Source organism: Pan troglodytes, chromosome 3 (assembly GCF_028858775.2).
Source record: "Pan troglodytes isolate AG18354 chromosome 3, NHGRI_mPanTro3-v2.0_pri, whole genome shotgun sequence".
Taxonomy (NCBI): Eukaryota; Metazoa; Chordata; class Mammalia; order Primates; family Hominidae; genus Pan; species Pan troglodytes.
This window is the reverse complement of record NC_072401.2, coordinates 101,368,717-101,387,799: the sequence shown is the minus strand read 5'-3', so window position 1 is coordinate 101,387,799 and position 19,083 is coordinate 101,368,717. Positions and strand designations below refer to the sequence as shown.

Genomic DNA, 19,083 nt, shown 5'->3' with positions numbered 1-19,083 from the left:
ATATAACATTAGAAGAATAGACATCAAGGAATTGAACTCTGGGTGTGTCTTATGCTTCATATTCTTTATAAAACTGGTCTGTAAAGTACCAACTCTATAGAATATTCTATTTTTTAAAGTAACCTCAAGTTACAAAGCTTTTTCCAAATAATTTTTTTAAGAAAAATTATTGCAGCTTTTTCACACAATATGTTGTTTATGTAGCAATATTAAAAGAGGATGAAGAGTTGTTTTATTTTACATAGATGAAAATGGGAGAATTTCATGAGAGGAATATTGAGTGTAATAGCAACATTTTCAATTTCCTACTTATATTAGTGAAGGATGTTTTTCTATTTATATTCTTTTTGAAGGGCTATCTTTATATATATGCAGACACTATAATGTCTTTTCGCAGAAATGTTAGAGTTGAAAAGTTATAAACTGGGTTTTGGGTATCTGGCTTTAATTTTATAAGTAAAAGGTTTTCTGGAAATGAAATGAAACTTTGAGTTTGAAACACTAGAGAAAAGTCTGTTTTGTTTCCTGCTAAAGCTTAAGGAAGCTGTATTGATGTTGTGCTGATATTACTTTGCTAGGGAAACTAAAGATTAAGGATTTTAAACAGAGATTAATTCAAGAATTCTCATGGAGAGTGAATCATAATATAGTGAACTAACTCAAGTGAAGAGTAGTTAAAATTAGTTAGGTTAAGTCTTTCTCATTTGTCCTTTCTTGTCTGTTTCTCTTTTAATTTTATTTCTTTTTTCACCTTTTTACCCCATTCTCAACTTTTTATTTACCATAATTTGTAATTGAAGTGTATTTTGAGATACAGGTTTTATTCATTAAGGAAAGTGATTTGTTACCATATCTTAATTTTAAAATCAAATACCCATATATTTATATTTTGCATTTGTCCCTATATATTTAAATGCTAAAGCTTGATTGTAACATTTTATTTGAGAGTGATTACAATGAGAAAAAAGGATTCTCTGACTGAGTGTGGTGGCTCACGCCTGTAATCCTAGCACTTTGGGAGGCCAAGGCGGGCAGATCCCCTGAGGTCAGGAGTTCAAGACCAGCCTGGCCAACATGGCAAAACCTCATTTCTACTAAAAATAGAAAAAGTAGCCGGGCGTGGTGATAGGCACCTGTAATGCCAGCTACTCGGGAGGCTGAGGCTGAGGAATCACTTGAACTCAAGAGGCAGAGGTTGCAGTGAGCCAAGATTACACCACTGCACTCCAGCCTGGGCGACAGAGCAAGACACCTTCTCAAACAAACAAACAAACAAACAAACAAAAAAGGATTCCTTAATCGTGGTAAAGCCGTGGTAGAGTATTTGATTAGTATGAATGGTAGTGAAGCACTTTGAGAATATAAATAATGCTGCTAACCATTTTTATACTTATAGTACTGTGTCAGAGGTAGCTAAATAAGTGAAAGAAGTGAATAAGTAAGAGACTTACTTTTGAATTTATTTCGTAAAAAACTTTTATTAGTAAGCAGTGTGCTTGAAACACGTCTCTGGAAACCACATCCTAAAACAAATTGTATTTGCTTATAGGATTTAATTTATGTTGGGAGAACATATTCTCAATGAAGTATTCAAAGAAAGTTAAATGTATTTTATATATATATATTTAAGAATACAGAATCACCTATATATTTGAAAGTTTACCAAAAAACTATGGTTGAAAGTTTTGAAAAAGAAGACTCTCCTAAATCTGGTGTTATTTTAAAAAGTCTGTTTCTTCATTTCCTCTACCCTAGCCTTGAAAGAAAAAGAAGAGTAGTCCAAGGTGTGGTAGAAATAAGGAAGGAAGAGCATTGATGCCTCTTTGTTCTGGTATTGATTATATATATATGTGGGGTGGGGTTGGTTTTGTGTGTATGTGGGTGGTTGTGTGTGTGGTTCTCCAAAGCCTAGAGGAACTGGCTGTAGGCAAGGAGACACCTTGAGAATGGAAGAATGAAAGATGATGCTGAGTGTAGATACACTCTGTATGTGGCCAGAGACATACAGAGACATACAGGTGGAGACATAAAAGGTGGAAGGAATTTTTCTGTTTTCTCTGTCAAATTGGAGATGAGGCTGTCTTCTGAGAGTCAGAAGAAAAGAGATGAGGTTGAAAGCTTAAGAGAGTGGTAAAAGTATGGAATATTTGCAGAGGAGAAAAGCAAAGGGAATGAAGTATTGCTGATTTAGTTTTAAGGCCCAGCCACATTTGGGACCATGAATTCTTTAAGAGTGGAAGAAATAGCTTAGTAGTATACCTGTATTAGAGATTGTTCCTCTGGTCAATAATCTCATTATACCTTTTTAATTAAATGTAATTTTTTTTTCTTTTGGGGACTAAATATGATTGGAACAGTCTCTAAGAGAATCCCCAAGTTTTCAAAATACTTTAGTCTGTACTTTATGTGAGTTTCTTAGCTGAGTATACCTTTTCTCTTATATTAGCCTTCATAAGTGTTGCTTTAGTGAGGGTACAGATCACCAGCAAACACTTACATGATGTATGTTTTTGTTTTTTCTTTTACCTATACACAGGGGATTTTTCTGAAGAAAGCCATGTTATCTTGTTGGTTAGCACGATTATGCAAACAAGTTGCTCAGTGACAATTTGGCTCAATGGGGAGAAGTCTTGCAATAATACTGCATCCGTTGCATAAGTAAGAGCTAGCTTACAGTAAGACTGAAGAGAAAGTGTGTAACTTTGTAAACTAATATTCTGTTAAACTTGGCGGTTTGTTTTTTTTGAGTTGAAGTGTATTGAAAAATAATTGAGACAAAGTTGTCATGGATCTTATTTGAAATTTTTAGCATACCATTGAAAAACTTTAAAACTTTACAAGATCAGTGTGAAATTATTAACTGGAGTATCATTGTATTTATCAATTAGAAACACTGTACAACTGTTAATTATGGGGATTTGAATTTAAGATTTGATTTAAGCTTCCGTTCTTTCAGAAGAAATCATTTCGCTAAACTTATAAAATAAGTAATTCTTTTTCTCAGGAATAAATAAATGTTTCCTTAAACACTAGTTAAATTTGGAGTATATTTAAATAATTAGCTATATAGCACACATGAAAAAAAGAGAATCGAAAAATGACCTTCCTCTCCCACCAACTATGCTTCCATGCACATAAGAGAAGATATAAAGTCTGGACCAGGCAGAGTTTTCCCATTGTTGAGCTCCACACAGATCCTTTTGGCCTTGTTGTACATTATTTCCTTCCAAGATAGGTAATGGGTTACTCCTTTTTAATTTCTTTTAATTCTTCAGTGAGGCAGGAGAAGGTTTTACTCTTTTAGAAAGCAGCAGATTGTAAAAAGTGTGACAAACACATGTAGCTGATGAAAAGGAGCATGATGAACAACAGTATGAATGAAAATAATTATATGAATGATAATTTCTCATTCAGGTATGAAAACTTAGGTGAATGGGTATATTTGGAGCATTACTTCAAATACATAGTCTTCAGGCTGTCCATTGGTGATGATGACTGTAACTTCTGGCTTCTCAAGAATTTCTTCTCTAATATATGATGAAAAATTTAGTGCAGAGAAGATATGGTGGAGCTGGATACAGCTAAGAGTTAGTGAAATAACTGTTTTTCATGTCTGGCCCCCCCTTTTTTTTTTGTTTGTCTGTGGCAATTCTTAGCTTTATGACCCTATCTAGAGCACTGCAAATTTTCACCTACTTTGTCTACAGTATCCAGCTGTCTTTTTAAGTTGACCAGGCTTTTGTGCTCAGTAATTATAAACAAGACAATTTAGAGGCTTAATCTGGAACATAATTAAACATCCTACACACTCAAACCAAGTAGTAATGGCTTTAGGATTGTTCAGTGTTTAATTTACCTTTTATTTTTTGCATTCAGGTAGTGTCTGCCATATTCGTACCTCTCCACCTTGTCTCACAGTCTGTTTCACTTCTATTAACTGCTTCTCTTCTATTCCAAATGATTTTTAGTACTAACTACATTTTCATGACAGCATTCATCACATTTGATCTGAACGTGACTTTTTAGATCCTCACCATTTCTGCTCTCAAATTGAAAGTCATTTGTCCATCCATCCAACATATGTGGTGAACAAAACATAATCCCTGCCTTCAAAGAATCTGTGATCTAGAAGTGTTATCAGACAAGTAAAGAGGCAACTGTAGTACACTTTGGTAATTGTTGGGATAAGGCTAAGTTCAGAGGATGTGGGGAGGATATAAGAGGGGCAGCAAACCTAGTCCTGAGGAATTTGGATTCTTAGGAAAAGGAAGAGCTAAGCCAGGGTCCGGAGAAGTTGTAGAAACTAGCTAACCAAGAAGAGAGGCAGAGAAGGTGTGCTCAGCACCAAAAACAATTGCAAAGATCTAGGAGGTAAGAGAGTCAGCTTCAATACTGATGGTAAGAAAGAAATAGGAAGATGATAGGTCACTTTGAAGTCTGAAGGGTATCCTTTTTCCTGTATTCCAGTTCTGAGATAGCAAGATTTTCAAGTCAGATAAACAGATTTGAATTCTTAACTTGTGAGGCCTTCCTTTATTACTTATTTGAAATAGAAGGCCTGCCCTTCCTTTCTCTGTTTCTATTAGCTTCTTTATTTTTCTCCAGATATTTATCACCATATGATGTACATTATATTTTACTTATATATTTGTTTATTGCTTGTTCTTCTCCCAATTGTAAATTTAATGTGATTTTGACTGTTTTATTCACCACTGTTGCATCTGAAATTGTGCCTAACAGAAAGTAAATGGTTAGTAAATTTTTGTTGAAGAAATAAGTCCTCATTCTCATCTGTTACTTGGTTATGTGAATTTAGGCAATTTATTTAACCATTCAAAGATTGGTTTCCTTATTGGTTAAATAGGAATAATATCTACCAAATGAGGAGTAAATGAGATAATTTGTGTAAAATAATCAGTATAATAAAATTCTACAATTCTTTATGTGAAATCTTTGTGACCAAATGCAATTTGGAATTCAGAATTCTTCATATTTTAGAAAGATACTAATATAGTCGGCTCTCCACATCTATGGGTTCTGCATCTGTGGATTTAACCAACTTTGAATTGAAAGTATTTGGTGAAAAATAACAATACAACAATAAAAAATAATACAAATTAAACAACCAATATAGTGTAACAACCATTTACGTAGCATTTACATTGTCTTAGGTACTATTTATAACCTAGAGATTATTTAAAGTACATGGGAAGATGTGTAAAGGTTGTATGTAAATACTGTACCATTTTATATCAGGGATTTGAGCATCTGTAGATTTTGGTATTCAAGGAGGGAGGATCCTGGAACTAATCCCCTGTGGATACCAAGGGATGACAGTGTATTTTATATTATACATCTTAGAGTCTAGGGCAGCAGTCCATAACAAATAGTAACATTTCTACAGCAAAACATACAGGTATTCACACTTAAATGGGATAAATGAAGATTCTGTAGTAGCTTCACATCTTTTCGGTCAGATTTTTGCCTAGAGGCAAAATCTACAGTTGAATTCAGTTTTTTATGCAGTCAAATTAGTTATAGAATAACTTTGATTTTTCAGAGCTTTATGGATATTGGAACATTGATATGGGATGGTGGACCTGTACCTAACACACAGTAGGTATTTTATAAATGCCCCCCATTTCCTTTTTTTCTATTACATAGCTTCTAAACATTTCTAGGAGAATGAGTCTCTACACAGGTGGGATCATTCTCTTTTTTTGTTTACAGATATATGTCAAATGCCTAGAACACTGTCTGGGCATAGTTAGTATTCAATAAATATTATTGACTAAATAAAGGAAATGTCATGTTTTTGGAATAAAATTGATGTATGTTAATGTTTTTAAGTATCTAAAGTAGAAAAATCCAATTTTAATTTCTGTAAATTTGTACAATTTTATATTACTTTCCCTTTTTACCCCAAGTTCATATAACAAATGATAGATGCCTTCATTATATAAAGAAAGCTAAGGCTCATTTACTTCAAAAATATTTACTGAGACCCTTTTGTGTGCCAAGCACTGTGATAACTAATAGGTGTAATAGTAAAAAAAAAAAAAAAAAAATCTTGTCTCTTTTCTTTGAAAACTTTGAGTCAGTCTTTGCAGTTCTTTTGCTGCCAGTGTCCACTTATACCCTAGATCATTTTGCCTGTCACTAACTCTGTCATCAAGCCACCTGCACATGGAACACATCTAAAGTTGCAAAGTACTCTCCAAAAATTTTGAAAATGTACTGTGGCTTTTGTGAAAGTAAATTACTAGGTTGTGGAAGAAGGTTGGCATCCACATGTACGTAATGTTCTCTGTTCCATTCAGAGTATTTATTTTCTAATCCTAATATACTTTAAAGATTTCAGGCTTAAATCTCTTAAATCTTTAAGGTACAAACTGTATGTATATAATCTTTAGAAATGTGCTTATCACAATGAAAATCAGGGATAACATTTTTTGCGTCACATGTTATATTTTATCATGAGATGTTATCTTTTTCAGAGAGTGATACAGATAAATTATCTTTGGCATAACGGGGATGGCCGGGTGCAGTGGTTTATGCCTATAATCCCAGCACTTTGGAAGGCTGAGATGGGAGGATCATTTGAGGCCAGAATTTCAAGACTAGCCTCAGCCCCAACATAACAAGACCCCATCTATATCAAAAATAAATAAATATTGACATTTAAACCATAGAATACTGCTGTTGTTTTGCGTGTACTAAACTGTTGCTTTGATAGTTGGTTAGATCTACATTATGCAAGAACAAAATTTTTGGAATGTAATGCATGTTCATTCTTAGCTGTGACATACTTTTGAGGAGTTTTGGAATTTTTTTATCCACTTACAAGTACTAAAAAATTATTCTCATTGTCTCATTTTAGTTACAATATATGCTCTGACTTTCATCCACAATTATTATGGGCTTTGCTTTACTTCTCTGTAGTTGTGATACATTACACTAAGGACATTTTCATGGTTTACTCTTCTTAGATTCGGGAAGAGGTTGGAGGAATGGTCTGTGGTCGAAAAAGAGAATGAAGCAGACTAATCCTTAAAGGGATAAGCCTTCATTAGATTTTGAGAAAGAGTCCACAGATAGTTCTTTATAGTATTCTAATAAATTAAAAATTAGAGATATTACATGACCGTCTTCCTTGAAATTTACATTATAACACACTCTCTTGTTCACAGCATAAACAAATGTAAAAATTACTATGAAGTACTTGGAGTTACGAAAGATGCTGGTGATGAAGATTTGAAAAAAGCTTATAGAAAGCTTGCTTTGAAGTTTCATCCAGACAAAAACCATGCACCTGGAGCAACAGATGCTTTTAAAAGTAAAGTAAACCTTTTAAAGCAATTTTACTAAGCTGTCTTTAGAATTCACTTTACGGCATTTCAGAATATTAAATTCTGCTTTTGGACTGGTGCATTTAGAGACCAGCACAAGCAAGAGTCTGGAAAATCCTTTAAAACTTCAGTATTAACTGGTTATACCCGAAGGCAAACAAATGCAGTTTGGCTTCACAAAAGCAACATTCCAGTTCTGATACAGTCTCAAGTAACTTTTCTAGGCACATATGCATGCTTTCTTGTTTACCAGGAACAAATAGGGTGATGATTATGCATGAGCTTCTAGCGTATTGTCATCTGGTTCTAAGTGAACTAAAAGCAAAATATAGTTTTTTTGAGTTTTTAAGGTACAAGAGACTGTGTGGAATTTGGATATTTAAGAAATAGCTCCCCAGTGTTCTTTTATTTCTATTAAACTTTGCCCAGTTTTTTCATTTTATATATGTAGTTTTAGCTAATGTTATTTTTTTCTTTTTAAAAATTAATATCTTTCCTCTTGCCTACTATTTATTTTTTTATTTTCCATCCCAATATTCTTTAAATTTTTTGCCAATTTAATAAATGTCAGAGAAGTGATTTTGTAGTTTTATATTTTGTTAAATACAATTTATTTGTAATAATTAATTTCTAATTCATAGTTAAATGCCTAAATTTGTGATTGTTCATTCTTGTGAATTTGGCATTCATAAACCCAGTGTATAATGTTTACAGTACAATGGTGGGGTCTTAGAATAACTGGAAGTAGATACTCATTTTAAACATCTTCCAAAAAGGTAGAAGAAGCAATTGGTCCTTCATGAAAATACCGTTAAGATTGTTTCCAAAACAGTTTTATTTCTTGAAGGAAGTTGCCAAGGAAAATACATTTGGGAATTAATAATATATTCCAATAAAAGCCACTGCCAAAGTGGTGCTGGTGAAAGTAAAATACCACTGTGACAGCGAGAGCTGTCTCAGTTTGTTTCCTTAAAGTAAAAGTGGCATGTTGAAAGTACAGGAAAAGCTTTACTCGAAAACACTAACTTGCAAATTACATTTCCGTCAGTTCATTACCTGAAGAATGTGTCCAGAAAATAGTGCCATTATTTTATTTCTTCCAAATACACACCTTTATTAAACAAAGATAAAGCTTTCATTTTAAAAAAACACAGATAATAGCACTTAGGTTAATTTATAATTCAATAGTACAGAAAGTTGGGAAATTTCTGATGGAATTGTCAAATACAATAAATATTTGTTTAATTTGTTTTATAGCTTGAGCCTAATGTATGCAGTCACAGAGTTACCAGAAAAAGTAACTGAAATCTTTAAATAGCTAATTTATTATCATATATTCCCCCAAAAGCTAAAAGTGAGTTTAGATTTATGAGTTCCACAAATTTAATTTAAAATTTTTTGAGTTTTAAAAATGTTTAAAATATTTTGGCAGTGGGTTATTTGTATGTTTGTGATCTGCTAAGTGATTTCAATGTTAATTCTTTATTAATGCTAAGAACATTAAACTATTTCTTCCACTTCTATATTGAAGTCATGTTAGCATCTTTGAATAACACTAAATGTATGTAACATATTTCTGCAGCCTGTGTTGCATTTTGAATAGGTTAGCAACATAGATGTCACCTAAGGAAGCCCGCTAGACACTCAGTGGGGTTTTACAAAACTGGTTACACTTTCATGTGGTACATTTCAGAGTTTAGTGCTCTGCTTTGCAAAACTAGAAACTTAATACTTACCAACATGCCGGGAAGTGATTTATATCGAGGAGAGGATACATTGTTCAATACACAAAGAGATTACCTGTAAATCAGAATGCCAGTTTATTAGTCCCAAAGAGGATCAGAATAGGGAATTGGCTGATGAGCCCATTTTTCACTGAGTGGAAACTGCATAGAAAACTCAAGTTGTAATCCACACACGCTTGGTGAGTAACAGTAGTTAATTAGAAAATATTACAGATGGCATCATCACACAGAAATGGCAGGTTTCATTCATTTAGCACACAGGATCTTCTCATTATCTTCTGTATCATCTTATTTTATTTTTAACCAATCAGTCTGTTTTTGGAATACTAAGCCATTTATCTCTGAGCAAAGACAATACTATTGTCTTTTTTATAAAAGCTAAAGTATGGATTGATTGCTCTGTAATTACTAAAACACTTTTTACAGAAAATGGAAACTACTTGCTTTCATTTCCTTCAAGAATAGAAAAAGAAGAGGTAATTAGTAATTAAATGAAGAGATGTTTCATTTGTGTGTTTTGTAAAGCTTTAAAAATAAAAAAGATTGCTCTCAAGGAGAATGGACTAAATGAACTCATATGTTCATATAGCTATTTTGTCCTTCCAGTTAGGATTATATGTTTCCCAAGAGGGGAATATTTTATTTACATGTAAAGTGACTTGCAAAATACATGTAAACATATTTTAAAAAAATATTTTAATGAAATAAGTCCCTTTCCTTTTTTCTGATGTAGATGTCTTCAAAACATACCCATCTACATTATCTTCAAAGATTCCCAAGTATTTCAGAGACTATTTGAATAATACCTGTGTCTATTGACATACACATGAATGTAATAATGGGGCATGGATTAGTTGTTTATGTGTTTGCTTGACAAGTAGTAGTGGAATGGGAGTTGTTGCTTGTATTAGTTCTGGTAGTTCAATATGAACATCTAGAGTATATCTCTAAGAACAAAGAGTTTAATTCTGCCATTTGGGCTAGTTCTTGTAGAGAAATACAGTGAGAGAATCTGAGATATCCTCTTCCCCAAATAACTTATAATTCATAAGGGGGAAATAAACCTTACACAGAACTTTTGCGATATAGTAATGCCTCACATTTAACAAACATAGTTTTTCATTCCCATTTTTAAATTTAATGCTTATTTTAAAATCTCATCAAATAGTTAAGAGACCAGTGTCATTCTTATTTCAAAAATAAAAAAATTGAGACTCAGATTTACCCAGGATCTCACAGAAGACCAACTATATTTAAATACCAAAACAGACTACAGAAGTCCAAAGAAAAGTTAGAAAGATGAAGACTCATTGTGAGCAGAGTAATTGGGAAAGCCTTCATAATAGTTAGAATTAAGGTTAAAATTAAGAGTTTTCTCAAGAGTTAGCATGATTTCTATGGTTAGAGAAGAGAGGGGTTGGCAAAACCTTGGCAGCGAAAATGAGGTGGGTGATCTAAAATTCCATGAGGACTTCCACTTTCAGGAAGATAGGACAGATATACTTTTCCCCATTTCTCCCAATGAGTACAACTGAAAACCCCAAACATTAATATATAAAATAAAGAAAACAAACATAGGAAGACTCTGAAAGATGGAGAGAAAAAAGGCAGACCAACTAGGTAGGGACCTCAGGATTCAAAGAACAACATATTAGTTAGTTGCTTAGGTTTTTGTTTGTTTGTTTGTTTGTTTGTTTTTTAAGATGGAGTCTTGCTCTGTCACCCAGGCTGGAATGCAGTGGCGCAGTCTCGGCTCACCGCAACCTCTGCCTCTCGGGTTCAAGCAATTCTCTGCCTCAGCCTTCCAAGTAGCTGGGATTACAGGCGCCTGCCACCAATCCCAGTTAATTATTTTGTATTTTTAGTAGGGATGGGGTTTCACCATCTTGGCCAGGCTGGTCTTGAACTCCTGACCTCATGATCCACCTACCTCAGCCTCCCAAAGTGCTGGGATTACCAGTGTGAGCCACCATGCCTGGCCTAGGTATTTTTTTACCCCATATATATCCCAGATTGGGTGCTGGAGGAGTAGGCAACCCCAAAACACCAATACATATAGACAGAAAAGCCCCAAGAAAAGCCTGCCTTATCTAGCCAAATGATCAGGAAAGGGATAGCCTAGAAAGACAGAAAAACAGTAGCCACTCTACTGCAAACACCACAGGAAAAATTGTGGCCCCACCCTGACCCACACTAGCAAAGTCTGAGTAGAGAGCCTATACTACCACCCCCTCTGTGCTGTAATGAGATGCTACCACCCTCTCTATGCTGTAATGAGATGCTCTAAGCTCCCTGCTGGGATGGTAACAGAGAAGGTTAACTAGATAGCTTAGACTTTCATTTATGCTGGGTAGTAAGAAAGGCTTCCCTCATGATGTCAGTGGAGATCATGTGGACTTTCACCTCCACCTGGCAATAAAAGGGTGCTCATTCTCCCTGCTGGGGTAGTATCATAGGTAGCCTAATGCACAGTCAGGACTTCAGTCACCACCCACAGGTAGCAAAGTCATTTCCTTGTGGTATCAGGGAAGTTAAATGGAGAACAGTAATGAAGTATCTCTTCTCCTCCTAGCCAGGGAGACGTAAGTGGAGGCCTGATGTTCCCATAAGGGAACTTACGTATCTATCCAATGGGACCCCTCCCCTTGAGTGTCTTCAGAGGCCAAGGGAAAAACCCTGGACTTCCACTCCCACTTAGGAACAATGAGATGGTATTCCCCCTTCTCTGCCAAAGTGGAGTCAGAGGAATACAATAAAAACAAAATACGTAAATAAGATCCAGACTCTCATAAGATAATACCCAAATTACGAAGTTTCAGTTGAAAATTACTTGTCAGTCTAAGAACCAGGAATATCTCTAACTCTATAAATGTTTATGATTATATAAATGTTTCAATGAGTCGTCATATAAATGTTTCAATGAGCAACTACAAATAAGCTTAAAAGAATCTCTGCAAAGCAATAGAAAGTCTGAGCAAAGCTATTAAAAGTATAAAGAACAAAATAGAAATTTTACAACTCAAAAATAAACAAAAACTATCAATGACTAGAATAAACAGCAGAATGGACAGATAGAGGAAATAATTGGTGAGCTAGAAAATAGAAAAATAGATGTTTTCCAATTTGAACATAGAAAATAAGCTAAGATGAAAAAGGACATAGCCTCAGAGACAGGTGGGACTATAGCAAAAGATCTAATATTTAGGTGATTGGTGTCCTAGAAGAAAGGGAGAAAGAGGGCAGAGCTGAAAAGGTACTCAGAAAATTAAAGGTTGAAAACTTCCCAAATTTGGCAAAAGATAGAAGCCTATAGATTCCAGTTGAATGAACCCCAAACTGATAAACCCAAAGAAAGCCACACCAAGACACATCGTTGTCAAACTTTTGAAAACTAAAGACAAAGGCTTGAAAACAGCAAAAGAGAAATGACGCCTTACCTATAGGGGGAAAAGCAATTTAAATGACAGCAAATTTCACATCAGAAACCACAGAGGCCAGAAAGAAGTGGCACATTTTTCAAGTGCTGAAGGAAAACGACTGTCAACCTAGAATCCTATACTCAGCAAAAATATCTTTCAGGAATGAAGGGGAAATCAAGACATTTTTCAGATGAAGGAAAAATGGGAAAATTTGTCAAGAGCAAATACAACCTAAGAGAATAGCTAAAGGAAGTTCTTTAAACAAAAGGACACAATAAAGGAAAGAATCTTGAAATATAAAGAGGAGAGAAAGAACATGGTACTCTGGTATTATTTGTGGTGCCCCAAAGTTCATATGTTGAAACCTAGTCACAAATGTGATGGTATTAGGAGGTGAGGCCTTTGGGAGGTCGGATTCTACCTTGTGAAGACACAGCTGGAAGGAACCGTTTGTGAACCAGAAAGCAGGCCCTCACCAGACACTGAGTCTGCCAGTGTCTTGATCTAAGCCTTAGCCTCTGTAGCTGTGAGAAATAGATTTGGTTATAAACTATGCAGTTTATGATATTTTGTTATAGTAATCTGAATGGACTAAGACACATGGTAAGCAAAAATATGGTTAAATACAATATACTTTTGCTTCTCAAGTTTCTAAATTATGTTTGATATTTGAAGCAAAAATTATAACATTGTCTGATAAGGTTTTAGATGTATGTAAAGAAAATATATAAGGCAATTTTTTGTTTGTTTGTTTGTTTGAGACGTGGTCTCTCTGTCACCCAGGCTGGAGTGCAGTGGTGCAATCTCTGCTCACTGCAACTTCCGCCTCCCAGGTTCAAGCGATTTTCCTGCCTCAGCCTCCCGAGTAGCTGGGATTACAGGCACGTGCCACCACACCCAGCTAATTTTTTTGTATTTTTAGTAGAGACAGGGTTTCACCATGTTGGCCAGGATGATCTCTATCTCTCAATTGCATGATCCATCCGCCTCAGCCTCCCAAAGTGCTGGGATTACAGGCTTGAGCCACCACGCCCGGCTGGCAATTATGTTTTAAATGGAGGAAGATAAAGGGAAGTAAAGGGAGGTAAGGATTCTGTACTTAATTCAGACTAACAAAATGATGACACTAGAGGGTTATAAATTATGTATATATTATGTATATATAATACATATAAATTATGTATATATAATGTATATATAATACCTAGAGCAACCGCTAAAAAGTTATACAAAGATATATACTCAGAACACACTGTTGATAAGTCAAAATGGAATTCTAAAAAATGTTCAAGAAACTAACTCACAGGATGTCAGGAAAAAGAAAACAGGAATGAAAGAACAGAAAATAAAAAATAAAATGGCAGGCTTAAACCCTAACTTATCAGTAATTACATTACATGTAAGTGACCTGTCTATGCCAATTAAAAGTCTTTTGGCATAATGCATTTTAAAAGCATGTTTTCACTAGGTGAAGTGGCTCATGCCTATATATTCCTAGCACTTTGGGAGGCGAAGGTGGGAGGATCACTTGAGCCCATGGGTTCAAGATCAACCTAGCCAACAGTGAGACCCCCATCTCTATAAAAAATTAAAAAATTAGCTGGATGTGGTAGCACGTGTCTGTTATCCCAGCTACTTGGGAGGCTGAGGTGGGAGAATCACTTGAGCCTGGGGGGTTGAGGCTGCAGTGACCTGTGATTGTGCCACTGCACTCCAGCAGGGGTAACAGAGCGAGACCTTGTTTCAAAAACAAAACATGATTTTGCTGTATGTTGTCTACAAGAAAATTATTCGATAACACTATATCCAGAATAAAAATAAGATTGAAAAAATATATCATGTAAATATTAATCAAAAGAAAACAGGAGTTGCTATATTAATATTAGAGCAAGTAGGCTTTAGAGTAAAAAAATTACCAGAGAAGTACATTATGAACACATACATGATAAAAGGGTCAGTCCTTTAAGACATAAATGTATATGCACCAAAAGACAGCTGCAAAATATGTAAAGCAAAAACTAATAGAACTGGAGGAAGAAGTAGACAAAGTCACAATTATAGTTGGAGACTCTGACACCTCTCTCTCAATAATTGATAGAACAATTAGACAGAAAATCAACAAGAATATAGAAGAACTAAACACCACCATCACTCAACAAGATCTAATTAACATTTATACAACATACCGCTCAACAACAGCAGACTACAAATTCTTTTCAAGTGCCCACAGAACACACAGGAAGATAGACCATATCCTGATTCATAAGATAAACCTCCACTAATTTAAAATATGGAAATCATACAAGTATGTTCACTAACCACAGTGGAATCAAAGTGGAAATCAGTTACACAAAGGTAATAGGGAAACGTCCAGTCCTTGGAAACTGAACAACATATTTCTAAGTATCCATGGGTCAAACAGGAAATATCAAAACAAATTTGAAAAAACATATTGATCTAACTTGGCCAGGCACAGTGGCTCACGCCTGTGATCCCAGCACTTTGGGAGGCCGAGGCGGGTGGATCACAAGGTCAGGAATTTGAGACCATCCTGGCTAACACGGTGAAACCCGTCTCTACTAAAAATACAAAAAAGTAGCCGGGCGTGGTGGCGGGCGCCTGTGGTCCCAGCTACTCGGGAGGCTGAGGCAGGAGAATGGCATGAACCTGGGAGGCGGAGCTCACAGTGAACTAACTAAAAATGAAAATACAACAATTAAAATTTGAGAAGACCAGCTAAAGGAATGCTGAGAGGAAACTTGTAACATGAAATGCATATGTTAGAAAAGAAGAACAGCCTCAAATCAGTTATCTATGCTTCTACCTTACAAATCTAGAAAAAGAATAGCAAAATAAACTCAAAGCAAGCAAAAGAAATTATAAGAGTAGAAATCAGTACAATTGAAAAGAGTAACAATAGTGAATATCAATGAAACAGAGCTGGTTCTCTGAAAAAAATCAATAAAATTGAAAGACTGACCAAAAAAAGAAGACAGAAATGACCATTGTCAGAAATGGTGTCAGAGACAAGGATATCACTGCAGACATCAAACGGATAATAAGAGAATACTATGAACAATTCCATATACATAAGTTTACAAGTTAGATGAGATGGGCCAGTTAGTTGAAAAATACAAATCATCACAACTCAGTCTGACATAGATAACGTGAATAGCCCTGTAGAAATTGCTGTGGTTTGGGTATATTGAAATTTTTTAATTTTAATTTTTATTTTTTATTTTATATATATATTTTTATTATACTTTAAGTTCTAGGGTACATGTGCACAACGTGCAGGTTTGTTACATATGTATACATGTGCCATGTTGGTGTGCTGCATCCGTTAACTCGTCATTTACATTAGGTATTTCTCCTAATGCTATCCCTCGCCACTCCCCCCACCCCACAACAGGCCCCAGTGTGTGATGTTCCCCTTCCTGCGTCCAAGTGTTCTCATTGTTCAATTCCCACCTATGAGTAAGAACATGCGGTGTTTGGTTTTTTGTCCTTGCGATAGTTTGCTGAGAATGATGGTTTCCAGCCTCATCCATGTCCCTAGAAAGGACATGAACTCATCATTTTTATGGCTGCATAGTATTCCATGGTGTATATGTGCCACATTTTCTTAATGCAGTCTATCATTGTTGGACATTTGGGTTGGTTCAGTATATTGAAATTTGATCCTCAATGTGGCAGTGTTGGGAGGTGTAGCCTAGTGGGAAGTGTTTGTGTTATGGGGGCAGATCCCTCATGAATGTCTTGCTGCTGTTCTCACAGTAGTAAGTTCTTGCTCTCTTGAGGCTAGATTAGTTCTTGAAGGAATTGATTATTTCTCGAGTGAGTGGGTTGTTATAAAGCCAGGACACCCCTCAGGTTTTCCCCTCTTTGCACCTGTCTGCTTCCCCTTTGATTTTCTCCACCATGTTATGCAGCACAAAAGCCCTCACCAGAAGCCAAGGCTATGCCCACAAACTTTTCAGCCTATAGAACCATAAGCTAGTCTCAGGTATTTCTCTATAGCAACACAAAATGGACTAAGACAGAACTGTTCAGTGAATTAAAGTTGTAATTATGAAATTCCCAAAAAAGAAATATCCAGGCTCAGATGCTCTTATTGAAGAAGTCTACCAAACTTTTTAAGGAAGAATTAAAACTAATTCTACATAATCTCTTCCAGAAAATAGAAGAGGAAGAGACATTTTCCAGTTAATGTTAAGAAATGTTTTACCTTGCTTATATCAAAACCAAAGACATTACAGAAAAAAAAAAAAAAAAAAAAACTACAGACCAGTATACTTTGTGGGATAAACCCAAATGTCCTTAACAAAATATCAGAATTTTGCAGTATATAAAAAGAATTATATACCCCAAACAGTAGAAGTTTATTTCAAGGTAGCAAAGTCAATTCACTATTTGAAGATCAATAAGTGTAATCCACCACATTAATTAAAGAAAAAAAATCCCACGATTATATTAATCAGTGGAATAAAAGCATTTGATACATTTCACCACCCATTCATGATAAAAACTGTCAGAAAAATAGCAATAGAAGGGACCTGCCTCAACTTGATAAAGAGCAACTACAGAACTCCTGTAAGCTAACATTAAATGGTGAAAGACTGCTTTTCCCCTATGATCAAGAATAAAGCAAGAATATCTCTTTACCACTCATATTCAACAAAGTGCAGGAAGTAGTAATCACTGCGTTAAAGAGAGAAAAAGGAAATAAAAGGCATACAGACTGGAACAGAAGAGCTAAGACTGTTGTTATGTGCAAATGACATGATTATCTATGTAGAAATCCAAGGAATCTACAGAAAAAACTATGACTACAAAGCAAATCCCATAAGATTGCAGGACACAATATAAATCTACAAAAAATTAATTGCATTTCTATTTACTAGCAATGAACATTTAGACACTAAAATTAATAATACATTAGCATTTACAATCATACATACAAAAAAATACTTAGGTGTAAGTTTAATAAAACTTTTATCACATTTATATACTGAAAGCTATACAATATTGATTAAAGAAATCAGAAAATAGCTAAATACATGGACTGAAATATCATGTTCATGGATGGGAAGATTCAACATAGTAAAGATGTCAAGTCGGCTGGGCACGGTGACTCACACCTGTAATCCCAGCACTTTGGGAGGCCGAGGTGGGCAGATCACCTGAGATCGGGAGTTTTAGACCAGCCTGACCAACATGGAGAAACCCCATCTCTACTAAAAGTACAACATTAGCGAGGCATGGTGGCGCATGCCTGTAATCCCAGCTACTCAGGAGGCTGAGGTAGGAGAATCACTTGAACCTGGGAGGTGGAGGTTGCAATGAGCCGAGATCGCGCCATTGCGCTCCAGCCAGGACAACAAGAGCAAAACTCTGTCTTAAAAAAAAAAAAAAGTCAAGTCATCACAGATTGATACACAGATTTAACACAATTCCTGTCAAAATCCTAGCAGGATTTGTTTTGTAGATAGAAACAAGTTTTATTCTAAAATTCATATGAGGGGAAGAAAGAACCTGAATATTTAAAAACATTTATTTCTGTTAAAAGAATGTAGTTGGAGTAATCAGTGTTCCTGATTTCAGGATTTACTGTATAGATAAACAGTAAACAAAACTGCGTGGTAATGGCAGAGAGATATATACATAGATCAATAGAACGAGATAGGAAACCCAGAAATAGACTGATACCAATATAGCCAACTGTTTTTTGACAAAGATGCAAAAGCAGTTCGATGGAGGAAAGATAGCGTTTTCAACAGTTGGTTTTGAGGCAATTGGACACCCATAGGCCAAAAAATTAACCCTGACGAAAAGTATCATCCCTTATACACAAAATGAACTCAAAATAGATCATGAATGTAAATATAAAACATAACACTTAATCAACAATAATGGGAGTCAATCTTTAGGATCTAGGGTGAGGCAATGATTTTTTAAGACTTAATCCCAAAAGCACAGTACATAAAAGGAAAAGTTGTTAAGTTGGACTTTAAGATTTTTTAAGTTTGCTCTGCCTTATTACGAGGATGAAAAGAAGCTCCAGGATGGAAAAAAAGATTTGCCAGGCACGTATTTGACAAAGGACAGGTATCTTGAATATATTAAATATAAAGAACTCCAAACACTCAAAAGTAAAATAACAGACAGTCCAATTAGAATGGGCAAAAAAATGAAGAGGCATTCCATTGAAGATGATATACAGAGGGCAAATAAGCACAGTGAAAGATTTTCTCTGTCATTCATTAGTCATTAGAGAAATGCAAAGTAAAACCAAAATGGGATATCACTACACATTTATCAGAATGGCTAGAGTGAAAAATAATGACAATACCAAATGCTGGTATGGATGCAGGGAATGGATCACTCATACATTGTTAATGGGATATATAATGACACAGCCGTTCTGTACAACAGTTGGGCAGTTTCTCAAAAATCTGTGCAGCTACTATACAACCCAGCAATGCACTCCTGGGGATTTATTCCAGAGGAATGAAGATTTATGTTTACACCTAATCCTGTACATGAATATATATAGCAATTTTATTTGTA

General features: G+C 35.1%; 1 protein-coding gene across 5 annotated transcripts in view; it reads left to right on the top strand.

Annotated features, from left to right (window-relative positions):
• The window catches only part of DNAJB14 (DnaJ heat shock protein family (Hsp40) member B14), a 47,265-nt gene that overhangs the window by 16,390 nt on the left and 11,792 nt on the right, over positions 1 to 19,083 (top strand). For 2 of the 5 annotated variants that reach the window (XR_010156654.1, XR_010156655.1), the window contains exons 3-4: positions 5,561 to 5,616; positions 7,191 to 7,336. Coding sequence is in view for 3 of the 5 variants with exons in the window: in XM_526640.7 (XP_526640.2) it covers positions 7,191 to 7,336 (146 nt within the window). In the remaining 2 variants the exon portion in view is untranslated. Of the gene's footprint in view, positions 1 to 5,560; positions 5,617 to 6,497; positions 6,692 to 7,190; positions 7,337 to 19,083 lie in introns of those variants that run through there. The other 3 variants (XM_526640.7, XM_009448068.5, XM_063809708.1) reach the window with 2 other exon arrangements.